Source organism: Bufo bufo, chromosome 8 (genome assembly GCF_905171765.1).
Source record: "Bufo bufo chromosome 8, aBufBuf1.1, whole genome shotgun sequence".
Lineage (NCBI taxonomy): Eukaryota > Metazoa > Chordata > Amphibia > Anura > Bufonidae > Bufo > Bufo bufo.
This window is the reverse complement of record NC_053396.1, coordinates 164,023,359-164,044,509: the sequence shown is the minus strand read 5'-3', so window position 1 is coordinate 164,044,509 and position 21,151 is coordinate 164,023,359. Positions and strand designations below refer to the sequence as shown.

Genomic DNA, 21,151 nt, shown 5'->3' with positions numbered 1-21,151 from the left:
GTCAAGCGGCCGCTTCACGGCCATTCCAGCGCCGGAGGGCTGTCACACACCTTCAGTGTGGTAGCTGCATCTACTAGCTACCTAACCTACCAGCGCATTCTTTGTACTCCTGATGATTTGCTACCAATGAAACGCGTAGAGTATGACGCTTTAGATGTAGGTTATTAGTTCCTAATAGGCAGTTCAGGGTGTAGTCTTATGCTGTGCTGCACCGGGCATTTATGGTGTATGTATGCACCGGGCATTTATGGTGTATGTATGCCGCACATGCATTGCTAGGTTACTCGCTCACATTAGGCAACCTGGGACATTGTTTGCCCCCCAACTAGTGTGCGGTGTACACCCTGCTCTTGGTCTGGCAGTGACACCCGGTTATGAATGTTCGGATTGAACATCCGGATGTCACGCTTTTTTGCCTTCTGGACTGCTGAGATTCTCCTTCAGTTTCCAACGAATTGCCCACGTTGGGATATTTGCCCCTGATCTGATTATCCAAGACCTATGTGTTTACAGTCCTCTGGAGATCTCAGATATAGGGATTCTATCCTGGTGCTTGTGTGTAGGTACTCAGGCTTTATGTGTATCCTTTCCCCCTAGTGTTAATAATCAATAAAGGTACATTTTTAGTATAGCGTTCCTCCAACGTGAGTGAATTACATAACAGGTTGAACCTGATGGCCGCTGCTATTCATTCCTATGCAACATCCTCTCAAAGGAGGCTCATAGATCCAATAAATGGGGCAAAATATCTCCATTAGAGCCGCAGTGGAAACTTCATTGCTGCAATTACAATTGTGACGTAAGATAAAAAGGGATAAAAGTAGAGGAATAATAAAATATTTAACAGCGTCTATTCCTTTCTAAGTGATATTTTGCAGTCTCATTGCTTACTCTCAGCGAGGATCAGAAGAAGCATCACTTAAAATGGTCACCAGGGAAAACTTTCTCTCAGCTGCTGTGTGACTCACTCCAGAAGCATGGCATCATTCAAATCGAGAAGCCTCACCAACGGCTGGATAGAGGTAGACCAGCCTACGGCCGAAACAGACTATGGGAGTCATCTACTATCAGGAAATACGCCTATATTAGGTATATTTCTGGCACAGATTGCAGCGCAAAGGTTATTTAAGGAGGTAATCATGGACAATGGGGGCATATCACTAGTATATGCCCCCATTGTCTTATATTGAGAATGGAGCCCCGCAAGTGAAGGAGGGCAAACTGTGCATGCGCAGCCGCCCTCCATTCTTTTTCTATGGGGCCGGCGAAAATAGCCAAGCGCTGGCTCAACTATTTCCGTCGGCCCCATAAAAATAAATGGGAACGGGGGCCGCGCATGCGCGGTATGCTCCCATTCACTTCTATGGTGAGCCGGCTTGGTGGTGGCCAGACCAGAGTCCTCCAGCCACCACCTTGCGGGGCTCTGTTCTCGACATAGGTGCAGGTCCCAGCGGTGGGACCCGCACCTATAAGACAATGGGTGCATATCCTAGCGATATGCCCCCATTGTCGATGATGAGACAACCCCTTTAACTTAATAAATGACCTGCTATAGCTACGTTCTAGCTAGACGACAATTCACAATACTAAACATCGGAGATCTTCATTGAGATGGGCTGGCAACTTTGCCTATAACATTCTATTATATGGTACCCACATTAATGGCTGCCTTCTATTCAGGGGGGGCTCAATTATGGAAGCATACATTTTTCAGATATATGCCACCATGCAGCTTTTCCTTAATCCGGACCCCATGGCAAAGTGCAGGTCAAATAGTTAGGCCATTCATAATATCTAGACAGAGTACCAGGGTGTCTGCCCTGTAGAATTACCCTAAAAATGGTGCAAGCTGATCACCTAGAAGTACCCATAGAGAAGTGGCTGCTGTGGACTTGTGCAAAGTGATGAATCATATGTCACGCAGGCATCCTATGAAGCAAAGACTAACTATAGCACTGTCCCTATGGACTGATGGAAATATATAAGATCACCCTCAGCAGGTATAAATATTTGGATTGAGCAACGTCTGCAAAAGTCTCACCCAGAATCTGTTAACTCAGAAACAGCTTAGCAACATTGTATGGGGCATTTGCCCGTTAGAGTGGAATAATCTTTTCACTAGCAGATATTTGGCCATCACACGGATTAGGGTGCTAAAGCGAGGGGGGGGGGAATATCATTATGGGCATAACTACCAGGGCAGCATGTTCAAGTTGCTAAGAGGCCCAGCGGGATATTCCCACTCACAAGGTGCTGAAATGTATGTGAGGTGTATGAAAAATGCAATGCGACTTTAATCTGGAGCTTCATGGTTACTCCAGCGTGTGTAGAAACTGTCCACAACTTCATGCATTATTCGTAACTGTGTTGTGACATCAAAACACAAGTGCTTGATCCCTGTGTTGTGACATCACCATGTTTTTTTTTTATCCATATAGGGCGACTACGGATGAGTGAACCGACTTCAGATGAAACATCCAAAGTCGATTTACATAATACTTCATTTAAATACTGTACGGAGCGAGCGCTCTGTACAGTATTAGATCGTATTGGTATAACTTCATAAATTAATTTGTACTGTAAAAAAAAATCATTTCACGAATTCGAGTTAGTTTCCAAGTGGTACCTTACAGTATTCAAAGTATTATGCAAGTATTATGTTTCATCCAAAGTCGATTAGCTCATCCCTAACAGTGACATTACGGTGTACATTATCTCTCTACTGTGACATCACTATGCTGATTATTCCTGGTCGATGACATCACCATGTTTATTATGCCTGTTCTGTGACATCACTAGGTTTGTTATCCCTATACGGTGACATCATTGTGTACATTATCCTTGTACTGTGCCATCATTATGTTTATAATTCCTGTACTGTGACATCACTGCTTATTATTCCTGTTCGGTGACCTCATCATATTTATTATTCCTGTACGGTGACATCACAGTGTACATTATCCCTGCATGTAAACGAGAAGAATAGAGAGGGAGCGCTCACTGTTGTGATACCCTTAAAGCAAGAGACGAAGTATGGGTGAAATTGCCGACTAGGCAAAACTCTAGAATGAAGCAAGATTACTCCCAGATGGGAGGCATGCCATGCTGCTGCGCTGAGGAGGCGGTCAGACCTTTAGGGATGCCGGAAAGAACGCGTGGAACAGGTTGCTGCACCAGAGGGCTTCCAATCAAAACCATTTATTTAAAAAAATTATTTTTTGTAAACAAATTGAGCTACACGTTTCAGCGTTTCGTGAGCCTGGTGAAGGACGTCATCAAAACTCATAGCTCACATTTGTTTTTAATTTTTTTTTTTTTTTTAATAAACAGTTTTTATTGGACGCGCTCCAGTGCAGCCCGCTCTTCTTTTGTTTTGCTGTCCCAGCAACCTGTTCCAAAAATTATCCCTGCACGGTGACATCGCTGTGTACATTATTCCTGTACTGTGACATCACTGTATGCATTATCCCTGTACTGTGACATCACCGTGTTTATTATTCCTGTACTGTAACATCACTGTGTGCATTATTCCTGTACTGTAACATCACTAAATAAATTATCCCTGTGCTGTGACATCACTGTGTTTATTATGCCTGTACTGTAACATCACTAAATACATTATCCATGTGCTGTGACATCACCGTGTTTATTGTCCCTGTGCTGTGACATCACCGTGTTTATTGTCCCTGTGCTGTGACATCACCGTGTTTATTGTCCCTGTGCTGTGACATCACCGTGTTTATTGTCCCTGTGCTGTGACATCACCGTGTTTATTGTCCCTGTGCTGTGACATCACCGTGTTTTATTGTCCCTGTGCTGTGACATCACCGTGTTTATTGTCCCTGTGCTGTGACATCACCGTGGTTTATTGTCCCTGTGCTGTGACATCACCGTGTTTATTGTCCCTGTGCTGTGACATCACCGTGTTTATTGTCCCTGTGCTGTGACATCACCGTGTTTATTGTCCCTGTGCTGTGACATCACCGTGTTTATTGTCCCTGTGCTGTGACATCACCGTGTTTATTGTCCCTGTGCTGTGACATCACCGTGTGACTTTACTTGTGCATTAGGGAAAGGCAGATTGTTGGAAAAGGCAGTTGGTTGCTGTGATTGTAAGTAACTCATACTGAATTATAACCTATGACTGTGATCCAGAAGGTTCTCTACTACAAGTATTTTTCATGTACTTTTCCATAATATCGAACATATGTTGATTTGCCCATATGAAAGCCAGAAAACGATGACGTGACTACACAGTTTATTTCAGTGACGTTTGTCCCAAACAACTTACACCCAAGCAGGGAGACAAATTACAGCCAGTCCCCGTCGACACCGCAGTGCGCCCGCTCGTGTGAGGCTAGGTCATGCAAGGATTCTTCTTTCTCCTTACTTAGCATCTGCTACCAAGGCGAGCAGTCCTCGCAGATTTGCCCTGGTGGTAGAGCTTCTAGCTCAGGGGACATAAAGTAGCAACCAGACACCATTCTCATTGTTTGTGTCAGAGATGATCCTCAGCGGCAGTGCCAAGTAACCACAGCTTCCCAGGTGTACTGCTTGTACCTACCTGTTAGAGAGGTTTAATGCAGGCCTCAAACATACACACCTTCCTGTCAACTTCACACTGCCACCATGAGTGTGGTTAAAAGGTTTTATTTTTGCTGCCAAGAAAATGTCTCCATCACAGTAATGAAACAAGAGCACTGTAATATTCCTCAGTGGGAAAAAAAAAGTAATGGTACCGTTAAATGAGCTCAATATACGGCGCTATACTTGGATCAATGACTAAAACTGAAGAATGTACAGGGATTTTTTTCGTTTGTATGTTTTGCATTTATGTGATAGCCATTGGACCACCCACAACGTATCCCGAGAACTGAGTGTCCCTGGTTTGGATCTCAAATCTGCTCACTATCATACAGATTTCCATTGAACACGATGGGAGGATGAAAAGATGTAGTTTTTATGTAAATTTCAGTACGGAATAGACCCTGGAATCCATATTGAAACTCAGCCGGAGAAGCCGGGAGAGTCCTGGTACTCTTCATTATAACCTATGGGGGAAGTGTCTGCTATACAAATCTATAGGAAAGGCCCACAGCGAAAGCAAAGCAGCTGATCACTGTAGGTCCAATATCGGAAAATCAGATATACGATCAGCTGATATGTCTGTGGGAAGCTATATTTCCCCTGCTGTTCCCAGGTTGGGGACTCTAGCAGAATGTCATGACTGATGGAGAACCACGTAAATGGATTGTGCAAGAATGGGGGGTTTTGGCAACCCCCCCCTACTTAGCCGGACCTGTAAAAGGGAAGATTACCTGTTTCCTAGGCCTCCCCGCTCCGGTCCTACAGGCTTGTGATGCTCCACTGGGCGCTACAGTGTCATGACAAATGCAAGGGGATCCGGTCACCACTACGACCAGTGAGGTTTTCAACAAAGGAGCAAAGGGGGAACATTGCAGGACTGGAGACCTAGCAGCACGAAACAGGTAAGCAAAGTTTGGGGGGGGGGGGGGGGGTGATTGTATACGGTCACCCAGCTGTCCTAATGGAGGTCCCCAGCTTCCCTGGTGTCAGTGAAGTAAGCAGAGTCACCCATCACCCTTCACGTCCATGGGCTGCAAGATGGTGACGATCATTTCCTCTGGTTGTTCCTGGGTACTTTTATTCTGCACAGGTGTTGAATGGCAAAAGCACACGTCCAATGTATGCACAGAGTAGGAACTACCCCAGAGCAGCCGGAGGAAGTGGTTGCCGTGATCTTGCAGCCCATTGAGAGGGAGGTTGACAGGCGAGTTGGTTCACCCATTCTTCTGCTGAAAAGTAAAAATACTATTTATTTTCAGGTTAACGCTCAAACTTGACCTATTTAAAGTGGTCATTCTGCTAGAGTCCCCACTCTGGGTAACAGCAGGAGAAATAAGTGGTCAGTTGCAGGTTCCCACGGCCATATCAAGGATTACAGCTAAGACAATATTTGGATTATTAGTTTTGCTATATAGATGACCTGTACTGACGACTGATCAAGTAAAAGTTCCATTGTTTACAACCATTGACTCCTCATTCTTTCTACCACCTTCCTTTGCACCCAACTGTGCTGGGGGTCATGAAGACCAGGGACCCTGCCTCCACGGCACCTTAAAGAGAACCCATCGTCACCTTTATGGTGCCCATACTAACAGCAGAATAAAGTAGAGACAGGTGAGTTGATTTCAGCGCTCTGTCATTTATAAGTTAAAAGTAAGGCCTCTTTCACACGAGCGTGTCCGGATGCGTTGCAGCAATGCGTTTTGCACGCAAGTGATAAAAAAACTGAATGTGGTACCCAGACCCTAACTTCTTCACAGAAGTTCAGGTTTGGGTTCAAGGTTGTGTAGATTGTATTATTTTTCCCTTATAACATGGTTATAAAGGGGAAATAATAGCATTCTGAATACAGAATGCATAGTACAATAGGGCTGGAGGGGTTAAAAAAAAATAATAAAAATGTTACTCACCTTATCCACTTGTTCACGCAGCCGGCATCTCTTCTGTTTTGTTCTGTGAGGAATAGGACCTTTGATTACGTCACTACGCTCATCACATGATCTTTTTACCATGGTGATGGATCACGTGACGGACCATGTAATGAACGTAGTGATGTCATCAAAAGGTCCTATTCCTCACAGAACAAGACAGAAGAGATGCCGGCTGCACGAACAAGTGGATTAAAGGCGAGTTTAATATTATTTTTTTTTAACCCCTCCAGCCCTATTGTACTTTGCATTCTGTATTCAGAATGCTATTATTTTCCCTTATAACCATGTTATATGGGAAAATAATAAAGATCGGGTCCCCATCCCGATAGTCTCCTAGCAACCGTGCAAGAAAATCACACCGCATCCGCGGATGCTTGCGATTTTCACGCAGCCCCATTCACTTCTATGGGGCCTGCGTTGCATGAAAAACGCACAAAATAGAGCTTGCTGCGATTTTTCCCGCAACACACAAGTGATGCGTGAAAATCACCGCTCATGTACACAGCCACATAGAATGAATGGGTCCGGATTCAGTGTGGGTGCAATGCGTTCAACTCGCTCATTGCACTCGCCCGGAAAACTCGCCCGGGCCTAAGTGGTTGCCGAGAACCAACATCACAATCATTGCAGACTGGGCCTGGAAAAGAGTCCCGGCCACCCGAGAAGAGTCCTGGTTATTCATGACTTCCTGCTCACCTGCTGATGACTGACCGTCTTCTACCTAGTTTTCTCCCTTTCTCTCTAGGAGAGAACTGACAATCAGCAAAAAGACAGGGAGAGCAGGAGATTATAATAACCAGGACTCTTCTCAGGTAGATGTGACTCTTTTCAAGGCCTGAGCTGTAATGATTATGATGCTGGTTCTCAGCAACCACTTACTTTTAGCTCATGAGGGACACAGCGCTGACATCAGCATTTCTGTCACTATTTTATGCTGCCCTCAGTGAGGTCAGCCTAAAGTTGATGACTGGTTCCCTTTAAACCATTCCACCAAGGGCACCTCAACCACCATCTGGCAGGAGTCCCTGGATAACAGTGTGCCCCGAAGAAACTGGTGCTGTCCTTCCATTCACTGCACACCGGCCCAGGGAGCTCTACAGAACAGTGAGTAAACAACTACTACTACCCTCATCGGCCCACCATAACTCTCACATATTGCTTCTGCGGTCCGGTCGCTGCCCAGAATACAAAACTACCCAGGAATAGCCAGAGGAAGTGTTTGCCAACTTGCAGCCCCTGGATGCAGAGGAGGAAATAACCAATTACACTGCAAATTGGCAGACCCTTTTAACCCATTAACGCATAATCACATACATGTACAGTACAGACCAAAGGTTTGGACACACCTTCTCATTCAAAGAGTTTTCTTTATTTTCAGGACTATGAAAATTGTAGATTCACACTGAAGGCATCAAAACTATGAATTAACACATGTGGAATTATATACATAACAAACAAGTGTGAAACAACTGAAATATGTCATATTCTAGGTTCTTCAAAGTAGCCACCTTTTGCTTTGATTACTGCTTTGCACACTCTTGGCATTCTCTTGATGAGCTTCAAGAGGTAGTCCCCTGAAATGGTTTTCACTTCACAGGTGTGCCCTGTCAGGTTTAATAAGTGGGATTTCTTGCCTTATAAATGGGGTTGGGACCATCAGTTGCGTTGAGGAGAAGTCAGGTGGATACACAGCTGATAGTCCTACTGAATAGACTGTTAGAATTTGTATTATGGCAAGAAAAAAGCAGCTAAGTAAAGAAAAACGAGTGGCCATCATTACTTTAAGAAATTAAGGTCAGTCAGCCGAAAAATTGGGAAAACTTTGAAAGTAAGGGCTATTTGACCATGAAGGAGAGTGATGGGGTGCTGCGCCAGATGACCTGGCCTCCACAGTCACCGGACCTGAACCCAATCGAGATGGTTTGGGGTGATCTGGACCGCAGAGTGAAGGCAAAAGGGCCAACAAGTGCTAAGCATCTCTGGGAACTCCTTCAAGACTGTTGGAAGACCATTTTAGGGGACTACCTCTTGAAGCTCATCAAGAGAATGCCAAGAGTGTGCAAAGCAGTAATCAAAGCAAAAGGTGGCTACTTTGAAGAACCTAGAATATGACATATTTTCAGTTGTTTCACACTTGTTTGTTATGTATATAATTCCACATGTGTTAATTCATAGTTTTGATGCCTTCATAGTCATGAAAATAAAGAAAACTCTTTGAATGAGAAGGTGTGTCCAAACTTTTGGTCTGTACTGTACGTCATTATGCTTAAGGGTTTATATGGAGCGGGCTGCTGTGTCAAGCTTGCTCCATGCGTGCCAGGTGCTAGCTGTATAATACAATAGGCACCCGACTGCAATGACCAGGTTGGACAATAACACAAAACCTGGTCATTGAACCCCTCATATGCCGTGGTCAATCGCTGCATCGTTGAGGTTAGGCAGAAGGAGGGTGCTCCCTCTGCCTTCAGATTGGAGCCCACACAGAGAATTCACAGGGCTCTGATCAGTTTTCATGACAGCTTAAGGCTTATCATGGTTAACTGCCTGTAAAGCTGTGTGTGAGGTACGGCTCTGAAGTGTCTCAGGATGCCATAGACCGCAATACTATTGTATTGCAGTGTATGGTACAAGCAATCAGAAGATTGCATGTTCAAGTCCCCTAAGGGGGGCTATAAGTACTGTGGAAAAAGTTAAACCGGTATTACCACATCCCAAAATAATTAATTGTTAAAATATATAAATAAATACATTTTCCTGGTGAACACTAACAAAATAAAAAAAATCCACGATTCACCCCCCCCCCCAAAAAAAAAAAAAAAAAGTTAAAAAAATCATATGTACCGCAAAAATGGTTTCAACAAAAACAAGGAGCTCAAACAGCTCTGTATCTGTCAGAAAATAGTCATGCAAAGAAAATTATTATTTAAAGAAAAAAAAGAAAACAGAAATTTTGTATTTCTGTAATCATACTGAACCACAGAATTAGACGGTCATGTCATTTTTAGTACACCCCATAAATATCAAAACCCCAAAAACAATTAATTTTTTATTCAATACAAGACATGGTAAATTAAAAGGGGCCACTAAAAATGCAACCTGTCCTGCAAAAAATAAATAAAAAATCCTCATATGGTTATGAGAATGGAAAATTTTAAAGTTATGACTCTTGGAATGTGTTGAGGAAGAAAAAGAAAATGCAAAAACTAAAACAGGCCCAGTCTTTAAAGGGTTAAGGCCCCCCATATAGCTTACAGCGTCATCGGCTGAACTAGTTTTCAGCGGGGGGGGAGGTTGACAGTCTAATCTGCTTTGGGAAGCAGGGGCTAATAGCACAGTATGATGACCGACCTGCCTCTGATACACACCGCTACTATATATATATTATATCGGCTTCATGAATTATACTAAATAACAATACAAAAAGCAGTCAGGATTTAGAGGATTTGGAGGATACAACTCCCAGCGGCTTCAAGAACTGGCTTTGTACTTTTGCAATAATAGCAAATCTAAAAACAAAGCCAGCAAAATCGACCACCAAAGCTATTGACTTTTTAATGGAGGCACTTACATCTGGATTTGTCACAGTATCGTATCAGGCAGGGGAGGGCACTGCAAGTGCAAGAGAACAAGGGCATCCATCTTCTACAACGGTAAGAACAGGATGTGATCGCCAATCACCGCTGTAAATACCTGCACGTCAAAGAAGAATCCAGCCTTCTCTTCCACTTTGGAGCAGCTCATCATACTAATGATGTCTAACAGACAAACTAAAGCTGGCCACACACATTAGATAGAAGTGGGTTGATGGTTGAACAGCAGTTAATCTGGTGATAAAGGGCTGTATAGCACGAAAGGCGTAGCCTGGAGGACGCCATGAGGAAGTTTTTAAGCTTCATGAATTAAAAGTTATATTTTATTCAAAGTCTCTGTTTTGAAAGTATTTCCCACCCTTGATCCAGGGAGTGATCCGTGCTGCCACAATTACCACACCAGGACATTGTGTACTTTCAGTGGACTTTGGGGGGGGGGGGGGGGGGGAGATGTGCAAACTTGTTTGTTAAAGGGGTTGTCCGGGTTCAGGCTAGGGCAGCGCTAAAGACTGCCTATTACTGCCAGTGATGTCACCGGTTACACGACCACTCACTTTATTCCATATTGGCTGTTGCAGTTGTTAAAACGGACAATGGACTAAAGATCTTTCCTCCGACTGTCAGAGGAAAATTTTAAACATGGCAACTTCTTTTCAGACAATAATGGTCTATCATTGGTCGGCTAGAACGATTGTTCTTTGCTAAATTTCATTCGATGAACGTTCGTTCCGGTTGATATTGTCGGTTTTGATTAACTTTAGACCTGTATGGCTACCTTTAGCCCAGGCAGTCAAGACACGCCAGATTTATCAAAAGTGAGCACACTGTATGATACTTATGGTGAATCATCTTCTTCACTTACCGATTACGTATATGCCAACTCTTGGTTGGCTTACCTGACTTGATTGCATTTTTTGTGACGGTCACAGCCAGAGGTCATTGACCATTTTAGTCCCTGGAAAAGGTCTAAGGCATACCAATACGCCTTAGACATTTCCTTGCTTTTCATCAGCACAGGGAGCGCTGTGAACGGCACAGGAAGCGGAGCGATGCTGCCTGTGCCTGCGAAAAACCAATAGCAAAGCTCCTTGCTGTAAGGAGCTTTGCTATTGGTTGGTTTGGGCAAGTGTTGGAGCTATACATCGCCTCTGCAGGAGGGGAAGCCGGCGGGAGCTGGAAGGAGGAGGGCCACTCCCAGGAGTTGCCATAGCAAGGAGAGAATGGCGCGCTGCCCAAGGAACCCGAAAACATTGCGGCGCTGGAGCTGATGACTACAGCCAGGGAGCAATGACGAGAATTACAGAGCTGTCACGTTTTCACCATGTAAAGCCATTTTTACTGGCCTTCCCCTACAACTTGAACCAGTAAATTTATCTGACAAGACGCGGAGCGCGGATAATGGGATTTGTATTAATAACCCCCTGGAAACCAAATCCCATCAGTTACGGCTTTACCTGGGGGTTCAGTAGAGTTGACACTATGCCTGGACCCGATAATCGTAGTCACACCCAGGGGTGGAGATGTGGGTAGTTTTGAGGCAGGGAGACACGAGGAGAGCCTCTGGCAGATCTGTGGCTGCGCAGGACGACAGGACTACAACCCCCACAGAGCAGATTCTCTCTCTCTCTCTCTCTCTCTCTCTCTCTCTCTCATTTCCCTGATCCCGCAGGTCTCTCTAAATAATGGCCAAATATAGTAGAGGAGTCTCCAGCCTGGAGCAGTCACTGCACCGAGGTGTCACTCCAAGTCCAGGGCTTCTCTGCTCGGCCAGAGGGTCCAGGCACAAACATATATACGGTATATTAAATGTATGACAAAATTATTATGTGAGCCCAGCCTGACAGGAACAGAGCTGAACAGACTCCGCTGACTATGATGGAGTCCGTTCAGTTTCCATTTTACCAGACAAAAAAGTGCTGCATACTCTTTTTGACAGAATCTGCAACAGAGGCTCGAAACACAGCCTGCAACGCAGATGTGAGCCAGTGCAGGCCTACGCATTATGTATTTGAATTACCGCAACTTTCATACTTCTCCTCGGGTAAAAATACTTCTCAAAAATAGTCAGAGGAGTATTCTTACTCTTCCAGAAAAAATGTATTGCGACCTCCGGTCACAGCACAGTCGCAGCATATTGCATTGCCACACCATTAATTATCATTACAAAAAAAAATTCTAAAAATGTTACACCAGAGGAGCCTCTTGAGCCATAGTTACAATGGTCAGGAGGAGACCTCACTGACTTCTATGGGAGAGTTTTCTAGGCATGCTATGTGCCATACCTGTGCAGAAGTCAGGACGGAGTAGATAAGCTGTGATATCATGGTGGATCCTGTGTTAACCATAGAGAGGCGATATCTGTCATTGTAATCCTGCCTGTGATGATAATGTGTTGGCTACTTAAAAGATGTACAGTGCATTCGGTCTTGAAATATTCAGGCCTAGTGGTCAGAGTGAAAACTGCAGGTTTTTAGCTATATTTTTTAAATCTAGGTAGTAACATGAAAAAAAAAAAAAAAAAATGTGTGCAACATAAAAATGTGATTTAAACAATCGTTCATTTTCTGATGACAGATTTCCCTTAAATGCTTAGGGCTATTACAGGGTTTTCCTATAAACATTATCTGGCACTGACCTACAACCATGACGGAATCGTTCCTAACACTGTATTAGACACTTTTTTTTAGCCCTGTTCCTGGGAAATAAACATATCTTAAGATCTGGGGTTAACTTTATCGCAGTCTGCATTTCTTTCATGTCTAAGTTATTGGGAAAGCCTTAGGACTCACGCACACGACCGTTTCCTGGCCGTGGCCGTATTGCGGCCCCCAAACAGCGGGGCCGAAATATGTGGGCACCGGCCGTGTGCTTCACTTGAATGGGTACGCAATCCAGAGCTGCGGTGCGGAATGGAGGCACGGAACCACTACGGAGTGCTTCCGTGGCGTTTCGGTCCGTGCCTCTGCACTGCAAAAAAAATTTATATAGAACATCAATCTTTTTCGCGGTGCGAATCACGGACCCATTCAAGTTGAATGGGTCTTCATCCACTGCAAATTGCGGTCCCCAATGCACGGTACGGACGTGTGCATGAGGCCTTAAGTAAACACATTGGTCCTCTCACTGGAAATATTTGAGCTTCTGCAGATCTCGAGCCTCAAGGACGGAGCCGCTGCTCTTCCCAGCACTGTTTTGCAATCAGCTTGCTGGCAGGACACCATGTTTGCTCATACAACAAGGGAATTAAACTTGTATAAAAGAACTGCATATTATTAGTGGCTTAGGAAAGGTGTCAGGTGGGCAAATTCTTCCTCAATTAGATTTTTGGTAGGCATTGCGTTAATTATTGCAACTGTGTGCGGTAAATCATCCAAATCACCATAGATTAGGAGGATCTAAGAAATTGAACTCAGCCTGGCTGGATTAACAGTCATTCTGGAGAGGGATTCAACACCACATAAAGAGAAAGGAGAAGCGTATATAGCTAAAAATGGTTCCAATGTGGCAATCGTGCCGTATTCAGTGTGTGTACAGGATGCAACATTGGAGACAGGATAATGGATTGTAGTAGATCACCACAGGTACAGACCTAGAGAACGGTACTTCTTGACATATATTGGGTTGACCATCTGACAGCCAAAATGTGGTTCACTGAAAAGAAGTCACCACAGTTTGGTAGCCTTCACATCTTGTGTGGCAATGGCGTAGACCTGTGATGGCTAACCTCCGGCACTCCAGCTGTGGTGAAACTACAACTCCCAGCATGCTCCATTCATTTCTAAGGAGTTCTGAGAACAGCCAAGCAAGTGTACATCTTGGGAGTTGTAGTTTTATCCCAGATGGAGTGCCGGAGGTTAACCATCACAGTCGTAGACTATTGGTAAGAAGTGGCAAGTGACCTAACGAATCTACCTTGTATGGGTTTCCACCACACTACAATCATCTGTGGTCTTCTCTAAATATCCAACCTGGTAGCTTGTCACTACCTTCATGATGCATGTACAAGTCACTACCTCCAACAACTCAACACAAGCCACTGCTTCTCCCATGATATGATGAGCTGTATTGTCTATCACCTCTGATGCATTGCCTGTTATGGTGGCTTCACCACTAGGGCAGCCATACCTATCCATGGATCCAAGCAACTCTTGGTTGGTAGTTGGTATTAAATTGTACGTCATGGACTTCTTCACTGTTATAGTCATTTAATGCAGGCATGCTCAACCTGTGGCCCTCCAGCTGTTGTAAAACTAATGCCCTGATGTAGGCTGATAGCTGTAGGCCTTTCGGGCATGCTGGGAGTTGTAGTTTTGCAACCGCTGGAGGGCCACAGGTTGAGCATGCCTGATTTAATGCATTAACAATGTATGTCAGAGGTATTCGTCCCAAGGGTGTCTGGATGTATGTCTTATACGCAGTCTAGGCGTGCAGTGACACATCATCCATAGACTCTCATGAGGACAAAATGTATAAGGCGCAATGTACGTTTTTCCCCTCTTCTATGCAGAGGCATCCAGTGGAAGTTGAGTAAGCTACTGGTATATTGAGATATCTTGTGCTGATGGAGGCCAGTAGGACAATGCTTATGGCCTCTGTCAGGTGAAGGGGCCCTATTGATACACGTGGCATGCATCTCAGGAGGTTTCCTGTTCCATATGCCAACTTTAGGATACAAACGGTTGAATCTACCTATACAGAAGATGAGGGGCTCAGTACTTAATATGCTACCCTAAAGGTACGGCCACATTGTCAGGTTTCTTGATACAGTTTTGGAAGCCAAAACCAGGAGTGAATACAAAAAAAAAAAAGGAGAGAAGTCCTTATACTTTCTCTCCTTTCATGATCCACTTCTGATTTTGGCTTCCAAAACTGCATGCAGAAAACTGATCATGTAGCTGTACCCCAAGGCTTCTCCAAGCTGTGCCAGGACCATGGTAGAACTCCTGAAGGCAACCACAATGCCAAGAATAAGGAAAGCTCTGCAGGACCAGGCAAATCGGAGATTATGAGTTTTGTTTGAAATATTTTATGGAAAACATGACGGCAAACCTTTACTATCTTATTTGACCCATCAGATTTTGTAGGACAACAAATTGCATCCAGACGTGACAAAATCAAGCACCAGTTAATTCTCCAAGTTTTTTGAGAGTTCAAGTCAAGCAGCTCCTGCTACTAGCATGACAGAACCTGCACAGAAGCGGTGTGGTGCAGATGCCAGACTCTTGTAACCTACAACATGGCCGCCTAGATTAGAAGGCTTCCCGTATCATCTTCTACAGTTACACCAACTTTTTTCTTTGGCATGAAAAAAAATCAGCTTAGATAAAAGCCCAATTTTCTAATAGTTTATGATGACAATGTGAGTTATTAGAGGGCATCGTTTGAATGATGACCACTGCTGAGGCATGCATTACACTATAGGAGAGGTGGTCACTGATACAGGAAGTCATTGACTATGGAGAAGGAGCCATCAGGTTGTTTCGATACCAAAATTTGGATTCGGTTTCGATACCATGCAAAAAAATAAAAGTGCGTGCATTCCGCATTTTATGGAATGTCCGGCCCATAATAGAACAGTCAGTTCCTATTTTTGGGGGGGGGGGGACAAGGTGACAAAAAAATAAAAATAAAATGGTGTATCGCGCAGTTTATATTTATTAATTTTTCTGTTACGGCATTCCCCGCATAGGACTTTTTTTTATATTTTAATAGTTTGGACTTCTCGGATGTGGAGATATGTAATATGTTTATTTATTTATTTAATTGTTTGTATATTTTATATGTAAAATTGGGAAAGGGGTGATTTATACTTAAAGGGGTTCTGCAGTTTGTTTTAAACTGATGATCTATTCTCTGGATAGATAATCAGCATCTGACTGGCAGGGATCCAACACCCAGGACTCCCACCGATCAGATGTTTGAGAAGGCAGTGACACTCCACCAGCGCTGCAGCCTTCTCACTGTTTACCGCTGGCCCAGTGATGTCACGCCTAGTATCAACTGGCCTGGGCGGGGCTAAGCGCCATTCAAATGAACAGAGTTTAGCTGCGCCCAGGCCAGTTGATACTAGTTGTGACGTCACTGGACCAGCAGTAAACAGTGAGAAGGCCCCGGCTCTGCTGGAGCGTCACTGCCTTTTCAAACAGCTGATCGGCGGGGGTCCCGGGTGTTGGATCCCTGCCAGTCAGATGCTGATGAACTATCCAGAGGATAGATCATCAGTTAAAACAAACTGTAGAACCCCTTTAATTCTTTTTTTTTACTTTTTATTTAATAACTATTTCCCCCCTTAGGGGCTAGAGCCTGGGATCTTTTAATCCCTTGTCCTATTCACCCTAATAGAGCTCTATCAGGGTGAATAGGACTTAACACTGTCCCTGCTGCTCTGTGCACACATCAGCAGGAAGATTACCATGGCAGCCAGGGTTTTTAGTAGCGTCCTGGCTGCCATGGTAACCAATCTGAGCCCCCGTCAGCACCCGCCTCCTGGATTTGTATTAAACATTTACTTTCATTGGTGGCGCACCTGTCGCCTCATTGGTGGCAGTGCCGGCAGTGGCACAGGGGGGGAAGAGACTGCTTCCTTCTCCCCTGTGCTGCTGAAGAGAACACGGAGCGCACTGAGAGCAGCACACTCCATGTTCTCTGACACTAGACTGCGCAATAGTGAAGCCTAGTATCCAAAAAGGGCAAATCCCGGTATTGAGGTTGATACCAGACAAAAGAATCGATTGGGAATCGAAAATTCGATACCCAAAACAACCCTAAATCAGAACATGAAGAACTTGTCATTAATTATTATAATTCTTACTTATTATTAATATATAGTTTGTATTATCTTTCATTAGGATGGTTTCATTTCTGAACAGAACACATTACATCATGCACACAACCGTATTTTTCATCCATGTGCCATCATCATTGACCACTTCATATCTATGGGCACATTCAGAAATCCGTATTTTTTGCAGGTCCATATGGCTATTCCACAAATTATAGATGATGTCCTATTGACAACAGTCATTTCTACTGATTGAGTGTGAAAAATGTGGAATGCACATGGAAGGTATCCGTATTCTGCAGATCCCTTGTTTTTGGACTGAAATATGGACGTGGCCATGTGCACGAAGTCTAAAATGTTTTCCTAGCTCGATTTTTTATTTTTTATTTGACAGACGTTTAAGACCTATACCTGGCGGTGGATCCGATGGTCTCTACAAAACTTCTGCAGATCCATCGCTGCTTCTAAACGTAAGACTGCTTCCTTGCCGTCTTACATTTAGACCATTTTCTACACCTAAAAGAGGCGTAGAAAATGGTAAATTAGTCGGGCCTGCCGGCCATCCTTTCTCCTCCCCCACCACGCCGACTTTTTTAGACCTAGCGTGAGCGGGGAGAAGTTGCAGATTGTGGCACAAAGAACCTTTGTGCTGCAGTCTAAGCCAAAAACATTAATTTAGGCGTATTTCTCTTTAATAAATGACCTCTCCTAATTGTGACAAATCCTTGTCACGTTTTCTAAATTCATACATGGTTCTTTTTGTAATAAATGACCCCCTATTGCATCTACTGTTAATGGATATCTCTTCCCTTTGCTTCTGATAAAACCTTGTGTATACAGTTCAGTTATTGTATGTATTTTTTCATTAAAAGGGGCTCTGCAGTTTGTTTAAACTGATGATCTATCCTCTGGATAGATCATCAGCATCTGATCGGCGGGGGTCCGACACCCAGGACCCCCGCCGATCAGCTGTTTTAGAAGGCAGGGGCTAAGCTCCATTCGAGTGAACAGAGCTTAGCTGCGCCCAGGCCAGTTGATACTAATCGTGATGTCACTGGGCCGGCGGTAAATAGTGAGAAGGCTGCGGCGCTGCTGGAGCACCACTGCCTTCTCAAACAGCTGATCCAGAAGATAGATCATCCAGTTTAAAACAAACTGCAGAACCCCTTTAAAAATTGGATAAAAATTGTGCCTCTGTATGGCGCCATATTACAGATATATTGTCCATTAGTTTCCATGTGGTAATAACTTGGTAATACAGTAATGGAGCATGACAGGATTCATATGGAATCCAATGAAAAAACTTCTATATGCCTGCAATAGAAATCCGAGGCACAGAATAGACTTCTATGGGCCCCATATTTTACAGCAACACTGAAAATGGAAGTTGTAATACGCCAAGGTGAATTTTTTCTTAAAAAAATAATGAGAAAAAAAACTGATACAAAGCTGCACTGTGTGAACAAGTCCTTCTATCTGAAGGAAACACTAGAAACCCCTTTCACAAACTGACAATTTTTTTCTTAACCAATGTGAAATTTTTTTTTAACAAAAGATAAAGCAAAAAAAAAATTTTTTAATTCCTTACAAATTCCTTTTTTCCGGATTATTGATTTTTAAGTATCAGGAAAGCATAAGACAACTTGGCGAACATTTTAGGCATATTGTAAAAAAACAGCACATCTTTAAAATAACCCCCCGGGCATAACCGATACCCAGTGCAGGACGTGAGGGGGGCTGAGCATGATAAGGATTTAAAGACTTCCTGTGCCATGCTCCACCCCTCAAACCCTGCACTGCTTAGCCCGTTGTGTCCCTTTAAATGTGGCAGCCATTTTGTGGTTTAAGCAAGTCAATTGCCACAGTGAAATTCCGGTCTATGGGATTCCTACCAAGTCCGAAGGATCAAAAGTAATCATACTGTACTTTGTTAAAGGGGTTGTCCACATTCTGCTTACTGTTGACCAGTGTGTTTGTGAGATGATTATATGACACTAAGGGCTCATGCACACAAACGTATTTTCTTTCAGTGTCCGTTCCGTTTTTTTTTTTTTTTGCGGAACCATTCATTTTAATGGGTCCGCAAACAAAAACGGAAGTTACTCCGCGTGCACTCTGTTTCCGTTCCCTTGTTTACAAAGATCTTAGTTGCTGGCCACACAGAGGACCTGTCCGTAAGATGGCCACTGATGGAGGGTCATGTGACCAGGAAAATCACCTCCATGTGATGACTCCTCCATTTAAATACACTGGACCTGCGCTAAACTCCCAGCAGAACAAGTCAACGTCAAGTGTATTTGAATGGAGGAGATGTCACATGGAGGTGATCTGCCTGGTCACATGACCCTCCATCAGCCACCATCTTATGGACAAGACAGCAGAAAAGATTTTGTAAACAAGGGGACATACCTTATAAAATATTGAAAATGATGCAGAATTTCAACAGAGACTATATTAGTAAGTGTCATATAATCATCCTGCAAACACATCAGTCAACAGTAACCTGAAAGTGGACAACCCCTTTAAGCAGCGACAGGCTCCGTACCCCCTACGCCATGGCTTCTTCCACATTCAGGAGGCGATTCGTAACCTTCGATGCCTCTTACAGTACAATAAAATTGGATGACTAAACTAAAAGCATCAAAAAAAGTTTCCCTTACCTTTAATGAATCAAAGCAGGCAATCACTCTCCCGTTTTCCACGTGGCAACTCCGTGACGGATGTGCAAACTTGCACTCTGCGTCAGACCTCGAACAAGTGCCTCTCTGGAACTCCCGACATACTTCCAGCGTCAGCCATTTTGTGTCACGCACCAAGGAGACGTTAACGGCCATGTTAAAGACAGGGTGTCCAGGCCCGAAAGCAAACCCCTCCGTCGTACTACAATCGTTTTTCTTCTGATCACAAGGGGAAGGGGGGCGGGGGGGGGGATGTGGAATTCAAGTTTAAAATGAATAAAAGAACTAGTTTATCACTTTGGTTAAAAAAAAGATAATAATAAATCGTCAGCACTTAAGGTTTCTTTTTTAATTTTTTTTTTTCTTTCTTCCTTTTTTTTAGTCAATTTGTATCTTTTTTAGAGACACGAATAAAACATGACAATCCAACCATAAAATAGAAGTTTTATCAGATAAATTGAAAATAAAAATAAAATCTAAATCAGAGGCCAGCTCTTTAAAAAGTGCAAATGTCAAAGTCTCAATGTGTCGGCTTTATGCCACTTCTGGACTTGCAGGTTGGGGGTAGATAAGTAGCCTATGCAAACCGTGAAAACAATTCAGTGCTCTCAACTTAACGCTTGCAGGTTGCGGTCGTGAAAACGCTTCGGCAAAATTTCCTTTTTTTCTTCTTTCTTCTGCTGAATAATGGTGGGCACAGGCGTGACGAATAATGAAAATGTTATATCTATATATATATATTTATTTTTGAGTGCTAAAATTTGTAGACTAATTGCCGTATGAGTTTGGCCTGCAAGCAACGGCAAATAAAAAAAAAAAAAAAAAAAAAAGGAAGGAGAGAGAGGCAGCACTAGACAGAAATCCAAGCAGCGTTAGCTTCAGCAAAAAAGGCACGTTTCAGCAACCTGCAAAAAAAGAAAAAAGGAAACGTATGATCAGAAAAAAAAGCATTTACCGTATCACAAGCATATCATATATAAAACACCAGGCGAGTCCTAGGCCTCTTGCACACGACCGTATGTATTTTGCGGTACGAAAAAAAAAAAAAAAAAAAGGATCCCCAAAAAATACGGATGATGTGCGTGTGCATTCCGTATTTACGGAACAGCTGGCCCCTAATAGAACAGCACTATCCTTGTCCGTAATGTGCACAATAGGAAAAAAGTTTTACCTTTTAGCGGAACGTATATACGGAAACTGAATGCACACGGAGTACCTTCCGTTTTTTTTAGACCCATTGAAAGAACGGAACGGACACTGAAAGAAAATACGTTCATGTGCAAGAGGCCTTATTTTGAGGGTCCATTCACACGTCCGTAAAATGAGTCTGGATCCGTTCCGCAATTATGCGGACCCATTCATTTTCAATGGGGCCGGAAGAGATGCGGACAGCACACAGTGTGCTGTCCGCAACCGCATTTCCAGAGCGCGGCCCCGAACTTTTGGTCCGCAGCGCCAAAAAAACAAACAAACATGTCCTATTCTTGTCTACAAATGGACAAGAATAGGACATGATCTATAAATTTTGGCGGACCACCGAACGGAGCAACGGATGTGGACAGCACACGAAGTGCTGTCCGCATC

General features: G+C 43.6%; 1 protein-coding gene across 7 annotated transcripts in view; it reads right to left on the bottom strand.

Moving 5' to 3' along the window:
* The window catches only part of MBNL3 (muscleblind like splicing regulator 3), a 123,847-nt gene that overhangs the window by 69,005 nt on the left and 33,691 nt on the right, over window positions 1–21,151 (bottom strand). For all 7 annotated transcript variants that reach the window (XR_005774005.1, XM_040406091.1, XM_040406085.1 and 4 more), the window contains exon 2: window positions 19,550–20,472. Coding sequence is in view for 6 of the 7 variants with exons in the window: in XM_040406091.1 (XP_040262025.1) it covers window positions 19,550–19,723 (174 nt within the window). In the remaining variant the exon portion in view is untranslated. The remainder of the gene's footprint in view (window positions 1–19,549; window positions 20,473–21,151) is intronic.